Source organism: Salmo salar, chromosome ssa12 (genome assembly GCF_905237065.1).
Source record: "Salmo salar chromosome ssa12, Ssal_v3.1, whole genome shotgun sequence".
Classification (NCBI taxonomy): domain Eukaryota; kingdom Metazoa; phylum Chordata; class Actinopteri; order Salmoniformes; family Salmonidae; genus Salmo; species Salmo salar.
The window spans coordinates 76,087,308-76,099,641 of NC_059453.1; the positions used below are offsets into that span (position 1 = coordinate 76,087,308).

The following is a 12,334-nucleotide window of genomic DNA, read 5'->3' on the forward strand; positions in this document are numbered from 1 at the left end:
AAGACAGGTGCCTTCAGAAAGGCATACCTTTGACTTATTCCACCTTTTGTTGTGTTACAGCCTGAATTCAAATGGATTAAATATATTTCTCACCCATCTACACACCCCATAATGATAAAGTGAAAACATGTTAGTAGAAATGTTTGCATATTTCTTGAAAATGAAATAAATAAATAACTCATTTACATAAGTATTCACACCCGAGTCAATACTTTGGAGAAGCACCTTTGCCAGCGATTACAGCTGTGAGTTTTTCTTGGTAAGTCTCTAAGAGCTTTCCACACCTGGATGCAACATTTGCCCATTATTATTTTCAAAATTCTTCAAGCTCTGTCAAATTGGTTCCTGATCATTGTTAGACAACAATTTTCAGTAGATTTGAGTCAAAACTGTAACTCTGCCACATTCACTGTCTTCTTAGCAACTCCAGTGTAGATTTGGCCTTGTGTTTTAGGGTACTGTCCTGCTGAAAGGTGAATTAATCTCCCAGTGTCTGGCAACTGAGTTAGGAAAGATGCCTTTATCTTTGTAGTGACTGGGTGCATTGATACACCATCCAAAGTGCAATTCATATCTTCACCATGCTCAAAGGGATATTCAATGTCTGCTTTTTTTTTACCCATCTACCAATAGGTGCCCTTCTTTGCGAGGCATTGGTCAATCTCCCTGGTCTTTGACGTTGAATCTGTTTGAAATACACTGCTCGAGCATTGTATCATTGCATGTGTGGGGTACAGCAGAGATGAGGTAGTCATTCAAAAATCATGTTGAACATTATTGCACACAGAGTCCATGAAACCTCTGAGTTAAGCAAATGTGTACTTAACTTATTTAGGCTTACCATAAAAGGGTTGAATACTTATTGACTCAAAACATGTATTCTTTTTATTTTTAATGAATGTGTAAACATTTCTGAAACATAATTCCACTTTGACATTATAGGGTATTGTGTGTAGGCCAATGAGCAAAAATCTAAATTGAATCCATTTTAAATTCAGGCTGTAACAAAATGTGGAAAAAGTCAAGGGATGTGAATACTTTCTGAAGACAGACAATTCTTAGTCACCTTTATTAATCTCTCCAATTATTCATACTGTACAGTTGACCTAATCTCAACTGAACGACATACATTCATGTTTAAAAAAAAGCTAATTACAATATTTCATTTAAACTATCTAACGCATTATTCATGTGACGGACAGTGTGTTGGCTGGTTGGCTTCACAAACCAGTTTTTACCCTCATCAAGTAGGCACAGCTGATTTATCAAAGTTATATACTGCTATATAGATTCAAGTAGTAGACCTACTTTAAAATCATACATGGAATTACAAAGTTAACAGGGCAACAACATTTTACATTTCATACGAGTTGTTTCAAACATACTGTAATACTCATGTGAGGTTGAGATTTCACATACTAAGGACCTCTGATTAAGGCATCAATAAACTGGATTTTAACAAAGGCAAAACAGTGAGGTCACCTACTACAACGCATAAACAATTACACAAAAACAAAATCCATTAAACGCTGCTCTCTAATACTCCAGGCGTGTCAAGTTAGCTACACACCACTATGCATTTCCTGAATAAGGGGATATGTTTTTTAATGATTTCACAGAGGCGTCTGGAACATGTCATTTACTTTAAAAATCCTTGTCTTTCCTTTTGTGATACTATGGCATGATAAAACAATAACGCCAATGTTATACAATGTTATTCTTGCTTCTTTGAAAAGGTAATCATATAGCTAAAGAAATACATTTAAGTTTCTCAGCTTTATCAAAATGGAATGCACAATTAAAGAGTCACCAACATAAAAATTCCAACAAAACACAGAAATATAGTATATACCTTTATGATCAGAAACTAGATAAAAGCTATATGATAAATCAACCTGATATATTGCAGTTAATCATGATAACACAGGAGGTTGAAAGGTAGCGATGGGCTGAATATTTTATTATTTTTATTTAACTAGGCAAGTCAGTTAAGGATAAATTCTTATTTACAATGACGGCCTACCCCGGCCAAACCTGGACGATGCTGGGCCAATTGTGCGCCGCCCTATGAGACTCCCAATCACGACTGGATGTAATACAGCCTGGAATCAAACCAGGGACTGTAGTGACGCCTCTTGCACTGAGATTTGAAGGGTTGGTGTACATGCCCTGTGCTGTGGAACAGCAGCCAGCATGGTTGGTTTTGGGTGGAGTTAGGGGGTCCCTAGGGGGATTAGGGTGCTCAGAACAGAGAGGGGAAAGGACTGGTCAGTGTTATGGAAGACTGAGGCTCTCTACTTCCTGGTAATGGCGGCCACAGCTTTCTTGGCAGCGTCATCCAGGTCATTGGCGGCTACGATGGGCAGTCCACTCTCTGACAAGATCCTCTTGGCCTCCTGCACATTTGTCCCTATAACACACACACACACACACACACACACACACACACACACACACACACACACACACACACACACACACACACACACACACACACACACACACACACACACACCGTTAGTGAATGGTCTATGATGTAGAAGGAGAAAGTTGTATGCTGCATCTCACACCGCTACACCCCACTGACTAAAAAGACACAGAACACAGGAGAACTTAACCCAATGACAGGTGCACCAAGAGATGGAGGAATGGATGACTGGCATACTTCCATTGGTGAAATAGAACAGATGTGTCTGTGAAGGAGTGAGAAAGCCAGTGGTCTTGAAAAGGGCAGAGGGAGTGTACTGTGTTCCATTGGCTGCAGTGGAGGTCAGAGGAGAGGCAGGCAGGCAGCTGGCGGGGTCTCTGCTGATCTGATCATGCCCCAGTGGAGCTCTAGCCATGCAGAGACACCCTGAGACAATACAGCTCTGAGGCCTACACTGGCTCCCTCAGAGCACAGCACTAACCATGAGAGCAATGATGGAGAGAGAGAGAGAGAGACAGAGGGAGGGGGGGGGGGCAGAAAAAGAGAGAGATATGGGGGAGAGGTTGAGCTAGATCGAGAAAGAGATAGGAAGAAAGAGTGGGATAGTGAGAGCTTACGCACAAACTTGTCTCTGCTCTCCCTTAGAGAAAAAGCCAACCCACAGAAACAACAGAGCCCAGCTGTCTATGTGCTGTTCACTGATTCACTGATTTCACAGGTGAGAACGGTACTGCAGGGAGGAGGGAATTTACATAACGCAGGTGTTCCACATCACTACGATGTGTGTGTGTGTGTGTGTGTGTCGCGCACGCGCGCGCACGTCGGCGCGACTCTCCTGACTGGTGTGTAATTAAGATTGCATGATATGTGAAATCTCAGGAGCCTGGATGTTCTAATCAATAGCAGTTTCATGAGGAATTATATTACCGCCGCCACTTAACTCCTAATATTTCATCGCTTTTGTCCGGTGAGATAATAACTCATTCTAAACACATTTCTTGAGTTCTGCACAAAGCAATCAATTGTGTAATCTAATTAGAGGAGGGGAAGGCATTGGGCAGACACACAGCAGATAGGGGATCCAAAGTCATCTTCTAACTGAACAGCATCTTCTCTGTCCTCTGCTAAATCTATATGGAAAAGGGCACTGCCTTCACTCAGAGGCTCAATACACTGAAACAAACTTCATTTGGATTGACAAATCACAGAGATCATATTCCTGTAGAGGTCGTGGAGAGGTTATCAGCTAATAAACAAATCCAATCTGAGACAAGAAACATTCCTTTTCATCTTTGTACGGCCTTCACTCTGCTGCTATACAAATATTTTTTTACAGAAAAGATTATAGACAAATATTGTATAAGGACAATACTTAGTTCCTAGCTCTGTCGGGATTCCTGGAACTGGAACTCCTAGATCTAACACCAACAGACTTTCTAAAAATCTCACCACACATTGGGTTCAACAAACACAGAGCGTGTGTGAGTGCCTCTGCATGTGTGATTGCGGAGGGTGTGTGTGGAGAGAGCTTGTGTCAGTGAGCAGAGTGCAGTTCCAGAATGAGCGGCAGGGAGCAGTGTCTGTCTGTCTACAGCAGCAGCAGCAGCCCAGCATACTGATACTGTACGGGAGGTGTAGTTTCACCTACAGCCACTAGGTGCTGCCAGAGACCTCACAGTCAGGTCTAGAGAAAACATCAGCAGAGGCATGTCCCTTTAAGAGATACTTTATACTATACTACTAGGAGGAAGTACATTCACATTGGTGCTGATATATATATATATTCCAGGACAGACATCATATATATCATACAGAATATAATGGATTTCTATTATGTGGAATAAAGAACTGTGTTCTCTCTATGCAACACATAACTGCAGTGTACTGAATGAACATACATGGTCAATCCATCCTTCCTTATACAATACAAGGAGTGTGTTAATACAGTCTGTGTGATAATGACTAGTCCTGTCCAGTACCTTCCTTATACAATACAAGGAGTGTGTTAATACAGTCTGTGTGATAATGACTAGTCCTGTCCAGTACCTTCCTTATACAATACAAGGAGTGTGTTAATACAGTCTGTGTGATAATGACTAGTCCTGTCCAGTACCTTCCTTATACAATACAAGGAGTGTGTTAATACAGTCTGTGTGATAATGACTAGTCCTGTCCAGTACCTTCAACTGGGATCTCTGGGGTGGGAGCTTCCCTCCGGAGACAGAGCCGGAGCTACACGGGCTCCAGAAGCACCATGAGCCCCCGACAGCCCTGCCCGAGTTTATAGCAGATTGTGATAATTGTAAATTAGGCTGTAGCAGGGGCCTATTGTACCCTGGAGGGCTGTCCTGCTGAGGGAACTACACTGCCACAGCCTGGGACCTGGAGGAGGGAGCACCTCCCCTGCTCTCTTTATACTTCTAATTACTCAGAGACTATAGTTCCTTCCCCAAGTGTACATGTTTGAGTGTCTAAGAGTGTGTGTGAGAGAGAGAGAAAGGGAGAGAAGCGAGTAAGAGTTTATGTATGCGTCTGTGGTAATGGGCATGTGACAGGCGTGTCTGTTGTGGCGCGTGTGTGTGTGGTCCGCGGCTGGACAGTGATGGCCCGACCAAAGCATCTGATGGCTTTATTAAGGCTGTAATGATACTGTCAGTGATGTGTGTGTGTGTGGTCTGCAGCTAGTCAGCAGTAGACGGTTCTATTTAAGCTAGAATGATACTGTCAGGACGACCTCTCTCTAGAACCACTAGTCCTTTCTAATTACATCGGAAAACGTCTATATCCCCCACATTCTCCTTTATTAAGGAGAGACTGGCCTCCATCGGACGGACGGACGGACGGACGGACGGACGGACGGAGAGACAGACAGACAGACAGACAGACAGACAGACAGACAGACAGACAGACAGACAGACAGACAGACAGACAGACAGACAGACAGACAGACAGAGAGTGAGAGACAGAGAGTGAGTGACAGAGAGTGAGTGACAGAGAGTGAGTGACAGACAGACAGACAGTGACAGACAGACAGAGAGTGACAGAGACGAGACCAACAGACAGACAGAGAGTGACAGACAGAGAGTGACAGACAGAGAGTGACAGACAGAGAGTGAGTGACAGACAGACAGAGAGTGACAGACAGACAGAGAGTGACAGAGACGAGACCAACAGACAGACAGAGAGTGACAGACAGAGAGTGACAGACAGAGAGTGACAGACAGAGAGTGACAGACAGACAGACAGACAGACAGACAGACAGACAGACAGACAGACAGACAGACAGACAGACAGACAGACAGACAGACAGACAGACAGACAGAGACGAGACCAGACCGACAGACCGACAGACCGACAGACAGAGTGACCAGACGAGACGAGACCGACTGGACAGACAGACAGACAGACAAGACAGACAAGACAGACAAGACAGACAGGAGTGGAATGGCTGTGTAAATCAATAGCAGTGGAATGGCCTGAAGGGAATATAATCCCTTTTCACTAGACCGTGTGGTGTGTTTAAGGGACTTTTATCCACACACACAGACTCATGCATACACAAAGACATGCACATTCGCACACACACTGTGGCCAGAGTCTCTGAGAGGGGCAGTAGTTCCTCATTTACATTTAGCGTGCGTGTGTGTGTGTGTTTACATCAGGCATGACTATCTGCATTGGAGAGCCTGACAACCAGGCAGTGTACATCAATAAACGAATGTCCAATGAATGAAAGCCAGCCCATTAATAAAACATCAACCACTGGCATCAAATTCCCAACGCCACATCTTGTGGTACTCTGTCGTCACAGCCAACCCCCATGTGGCCAAAGGATGCAGAAAAAAGACTTTCCAATTAAAAGTGGCAGAGTTAATCCTGGCTGATCCTTTTGAAGAGCGGCCTGCCATTATGGGGTCTGTGGTCAGGGCAGCTAGCTAGGCTGATTGATTCTGACCAATCCCGCTCTATGATGCCCCAGCCGTAATGACCACAGCTAAATCAAGGATTAAACACCACGAGGACTCTGATTCAACCCAATGGTCACCATGACCTTCTGAGCCAATCCCCAATTTGAGAGCCAGAGGCAATTTGTGACATGTTTGTGAAAAGTGAAACCGCAAATTAACATTCTTTTTTTGTGTCTTCCATGAAAAAATATTGGCAGAATACAAACACGTGTGTGTGATCAAAGCAGTATCGATCACACTAAACATGCTGCCTCCACTATTCAGGGATGTCAATCCCAGCTATGGATTTGAACACAATCATTTGCCTCTTTCAGCCCTGTGTCCAACAACAGGGAGTGTTTATCTGGGTTTTATTTGCCACCAATGCTTCTTATAGGACACATCACTGCACTCTATACTCCTCTGTAAACTGGTCATCTCTGTATACCCGACGCAAGACCCACTCCCCCCTATCTGAGATACCTACTGCAGCCCTTCATCCACCACATACAACACCCGTTCTGCCAGCCAGTCTGTTAAAGGTCCCCAAACCGCACACATCCCTGGGTCGCTCGTCTTTTCAGTTCGCTGCAGCTAGCGACTGGAACGAGCTGCAACAAACACTCAAAATGGACCGTTTTTTCTCAATCTCTTCATTCAAAGACTCAATCATGGACACTCTTACTAACAGTTGTGGCTGCTTCGCGTGATGTGTTGTTGTCTCTACCTTCTTGCCCTTTGTGCTGTTGTCTGTGCCCAATAATGTTTGTACCATGTTTTGTGCTGCTACCATGTTGTTGTCATGTTGTGTTGCTACCATGCTGTGTTGTCATGTGTTGCTACCATGTTGTTGTCATGTTGTGTTGCTACCATGCTGTGTTGTCATGTTGTGTTGCTACCATGTTGTTGTCATGTTGTGTTGCTACCATGCTGTGTTGTCATGTTGTGTTGCTACCATGCTGTGTTGTCATGTTGTGTTGCTACCATGTTGTTGTCATGTTGTGTTGCTACCATGCTGTGTTGTCATGTTGTGTTGCTACCATGTTGTTGTCATGTTGTGTTGCTACCATGTTGTTGTCATGTTGTGTTGCTACCATGCTGTGTTGTCATGTTGTGTTGCTACCATGCTGTGTTGTCATGTTGTGTTGCTACCATGTTGTTGTCATGTTGTGTTGCTACCATGCTGTGTTGTCATGTTGTGTTGCTACCATGCTGTGTTGTCATGTTGTGTTGCTACCATGTTGTTGTCATGTTGTGTTGCTACCATGCTGTGTTGTCATGTTTTGCTACCATGCTATGTTGTTGTCTTAAGTCTCTCTTTATGTAGTGTTGTCTCTTGTCATGATTTGTGTTTTGTCCTATATTTTAATTGAAATGTTTATGTTTTTAATCCCAGCCCCCATCCCTGCAGGAGGCCTTTTGGTAGGCCCTCATTGTAAATAACAATTTGTTCTATTTGTTTCTCCCCTTTGCCGAAGCTACACTGCCTTTCCAATCCAAACTGTCTCAACTCCCAGCCTTTCATCCAAAGCCAAATAGAGAAATTCAATCAGCATCTCAATTTAAATGTGTTGTTTGTTTAGCTTTTAATGAACTTTGAGATTATTTTATTTAATGAAAAGCACTATAAAAGTTGAATAAATTATTATTATTAGTAGCAGTATTTACAGACTTGCCTTATTGTAACTGGCTTGGTTGTGTCCCAGAAACAGTAGTGCTGACCTTAAAAGTCTGAGGCTCCAGAGGGACAAATGGAGTGCTGTGGGCTAATGAAGAGAGTCCCTTGCTCCTTCTCTGGACAACACCAGTCAGCTGTTTCCTGACAATTATCCTAGTGACCAGCTGGGTCCCGGCACTGCGCCCAGGAGGTGCAACACCAGCCATTAGCATACGCAGGTGAGAGGTGACCCAATCAGATCCATTGTTATTCTGGCCGTCCAGTACGCAGCATCGCATTACTGGAAACTAAGACTGTTCTCAGGGCAGGCCTGGTTGTAGCTAGATATGTTTCAGTCGCGTTGGGGACAATTTTAGCTAACCCTTTTCCTAACCATAACCTAATTCTACTAACCTGCCACGTTAATTCTCCAAACCTGCTACGAAAAATCACTTCAGTTAGTCAAAACCGGCAGACCTGCCCTCAGAACAGTCTTGCTTTCCAATAGTATGATACAGCGTCTAGCACTAATGAATGTGACTAGCGTGCGAAATGCTAGTCTTCCTCGCCAGTAAGAGGACCACACTGGATATCATGAGGGAATTCTAAATTAACTTACTAAAAATGGGAGAAGCTTACTGCAATGAATTCTAGAATAAGATAAAGCGAATGAGACCGACGTAAAATAACAGATAGTTCATAGAAAGTACTAGGGTGCAAGAAATGCAGGAAATTATGCATGTGACACAAAGGAGCAGAGATCTGGAGTAGTCAAGGAAAGGAGGAGTTGACTACAGACAGAGCTGTGGGCTGGGAGTGTTTAGACTAGTCAAACTGATGGTAGGTAGGGGTGTAGAGCTGTGGGCTGGGAGTGTAAAGACTAGTCAAACTGATGGTAGGTAGGGGTGTAGAGCTGTGGGCTGGGAGTGTAAAGACTAGTCAAACTGATGGTAGGTAGAGGTGTAGAGCTGTGGGCTGGGAGTGTAAAGACTAGTCAAACTGATGGTAGGTAGAGGTGTAGAGCTGTGGGCTGGGAGTGTAAAGACTAGTCAAACTGATGGTAGGTAGAGGTGTAGAGCTGTGGGCTGGGAGTGTAAAGACTAGTCAAACTGATGGTAGGTAGGGGTGTAGAGCTGTGGGCTGGGAGTGTAAAGACTAGTCAAACTGATGGTAGGTAGGGGTGTAGAGCTGTGGGCTGGGAGTGTAAAGACTAGTCAAACTGATGGTAGGTAGAGGTGTAGAGCTGTGGGCTGGGAGTGTAAAGACTAGTCAAACTGATGGTAGGTAGGGGTGTAGAGCTGTGGGCTGGGAGTGTAAAGACTAGTCAAACTGATGGTAGGTAGGGGTGTAGAGCTGTGGGCTGGGAGTGTAAAGACTAGTCAAACTGATGGTAGGTAGGGGTGTAGAGCTGTGGGCTGGGAGTGTAAAGACTAGTCAAACTGATGGTAGGTAGGGGTGTAGAGCTGTGGGCTGGGAGTGTAAAGACTAGTCAAACTGATGGTAGGTAGGGGTGTAGAGCTGTGGGCTGGGAGTGTAAAGACTAGTCAAACTGATGGTAGGTAGGGGTGTAGAGCTGTGGGCTGGGAGTGTAAAGACTAGTCAAACTGATGGTAGGTAGGGGTGTAGAGCTGTGGGCTGGGAGTGTAAAGACTAGTCAAACTGATGGTAGGTAGGGGTGTAGAGCTGTGGGCTGGGAGTGTAAAGACTAGTCAAACTGATGGTAGGTAGGGGTGTAGAGCTGTGGGCTGGGAGTGTAAAGACTAGTCAAACTGATGGTAGGTAGGGGTGTAGAGCTGTGGGCTGGGAGTGTAAAGACTAGTCAAACTGATGGTAGGTAGGGGTGTAGAGCTGTGGGCTGGGAGTGTAAAGACTAGTCAAACTGATGGTAGGTAGGGGTGTAGAGCTGTGGGCTGGGAGTGTAAAGACTAGTCAAACTGATGATAGGTAGGGGTGTAGAGCTGTGGGCTGGGAGTGTAAAGACTAGTCAAACTGATGGTAGGTAGAGGTGTAGAGCTGTGGGCTGGGAGTGTAAAGACTAGTCAAACTGATGGTAGGTAGGGGTGTAGAGCTGTGGGTGTAGTACCACCTGTACAGTACCCACCTTCCAGCCTGACAACCAGGGGCACTTTGAGCGCCAGCTCACGGCAAGCCTTGGTGATGCCGTTGGCAATGATGGCACAGTTGACGATGCCCCCGAAGATGTTCACCAGGATGGCCTCCACCTGTGGCCCGGAGGACAGGACGGTTATTATAGTCCTATGAAATGTTCTAACTTATAATGGGTTCTCCTATGCTGTACACCTACAATTCGTCTTACACATATTGATGTCTCCATATCTAAAATGTTTACAGTAAAGTGATAGAGGGATAGAAAAGACTAAAACAGTAAACCTGGGGCAGACAGTGTGATGTCTGGCCAGGTAGGGTATTTACACTAACAAAACACAACAGTAATTACTCAGGGCAGACGGTGTGATGTCTGGCCAGGTAGGGTATTTACACTAACAAAACACAACAGTAATTACTCAGGGCAGACGGTGTGATGTCTGGCCAGGTAGGGTATTTACACTAACAAAACACAACAGTAATTACTCAGGGCAGACGGTGTGATGTCTGGCCAGGTAGGGTATTTACACTAACAAAACACAACAGTAATTACTCAGGGCAGACAGTGTGATGTCTGGCCAGGTAGGGTATTTACACTAACAAAACACAACAGTAATTACTCAGGGCAGACGGTGTGATGTCTGGCCAGGTAGGGTAATTACACTAACAAAACACAACAGTAATTACTCAGGGCAGACAGTGTGATGTCTGGCCAGGCAGGGTAATTACACTAACAAAACACAACAGTAATTACTCAGGGCAGACAGTGTGATGTCTGGCCAGGCAGGGTAATTACACTAACAAAACACAACAGTAATTACTCAGGGCAGACTGTGTGATGTCTGGCCAGGTAGGGTAATTACACTAACAAAACACAACAGTAATTACTCAGGGCAGACAGTGTGATGTCTGGCCAGGTAGGGTAATTACACTAACAAAACACAACAGTAATTACTCAGGGCAGACAGTGTGATGTCTGGCCAGGCAGGGTAATTACACTAACAAAACACAACAGTAATTACTCAGGGCAGTTGTGTGACAAGTTGAGTGTGAGCAGAGGATTAATCATGCATGTTTGTTTATAATCTCTAATCTGTAAGAGCCACTGTGTGTGTGAATGGCTTGAATGAATGGTGTGTGTGTGTTAATGATGTTCACAGACTCTTCTTGAGCCACATTCTTGAGATCTGCGTATGTAACTAAAAAAAGCCAGTGTATAGACTGAACATTGGAATACAACATATTGGTTCAAGAATTGTATTGCCGTTTGATGAGTGTGCTTTTCCTGGATTCAAGGCAGACATTGTATATGTCCTCTTTGAGGACACACTACACGGTGTGTGTTTGTGTGTGTTCGTCAGACAGCCATATTCATATTCACTACACGGTGTGTGTTAGTGTGTGTTCGTCAGACAGCCATATTCATATTCACTACACGATGTGTGTTAGTGTGTGTTCGTCAGACAGCCATATTCATGTGGAGCAGCTGTCTGTCTCCAAGGAGAAGCAGTCCTCAGGTTCAGGTGTTGTTTATCACTGTCATCTGTGACTGATACCACACTATTAGAGACAGTACCATAACCAATAACACAGGGACAGCCATGCCAAAGACACACACACATGCATTACACACGCACAGACAACATTGCTTCTCCACAGAACATTCTGTCTATAGTGAGTGAGAGGTGGTGTGAGAGAGAGTCTCATTGGTCCAGACTTGCATAAAACAATTTCACTGTCTGCCTTACATCCTGCTACTGTAGGTGAGATCTGAAGCAGGGCCTGAGTGTTCCTTTCTAAAGGTAGATGTTATCTCCACAGCCTGGAGGTTTGAGTGTGTGTTCCCCTTGGCCCTGGGTAGCTCTCGCCCCAGGCACAGACAGCAGATTGGTCTAATCCTGACACTGCCTCTGCCCAGTTACAGCATTACAATCAGACAAAATCACAGAGGTAAAGAGAGCGAGAGGAGAAAGAGCACGATAGCGAGAGGAGAGAGAGCGCGATAGCAAGAGGAGAGAGCGCGATAGCAAGAGGAGAGAGAGCGCGATAGCAAGAGGAGAGAGAGCGCGATAGCAAGAGGAGAGAGAGCGCGATAGCAAGAGGAGAGAGAGCGCGATAGCAAGAGAAGAGAGCGCGATAGCAAGAGAAGAGAGCGCGATAGCAAGAGGAGAGAGAGCGAGATAGCAAGAGGAGAGA

The 12,334-nt window shown here is 44.7% G+C and overlaps 1 protein-coding gene across 1 annotated transcript in view; it reads right to left on the reverse strand.

Annotated features, from left to right (window-relative positions):
* Positions 1-1,035: 1,035 nt before the first annotated feature.
* Positions 1,036-12,334, reverse strand: part of suclg2 (succinate-CoA ligase GDP-forming subunit beta) — a 131,149-nt gene continuing 119,850 nt past the window's right edge. The window contains exons 10-11 of the mRNA XM_014133406.2: positions 10,134-10,254; positions 1,036-2,410 (exon numbers count right to left, since the gene is read on the reverse strand). Of these exons, the coding sequence (XP_013988881.1) occupies positions 2,295-2,410; positions 10,134-10,254 (237 nt within the window). The 3' untranslated portion in view covers positions 1,036-2,294. The remainder of the gene's footprint in view (positions 2,411-10,133; positions 10,255-12,334) is intronic.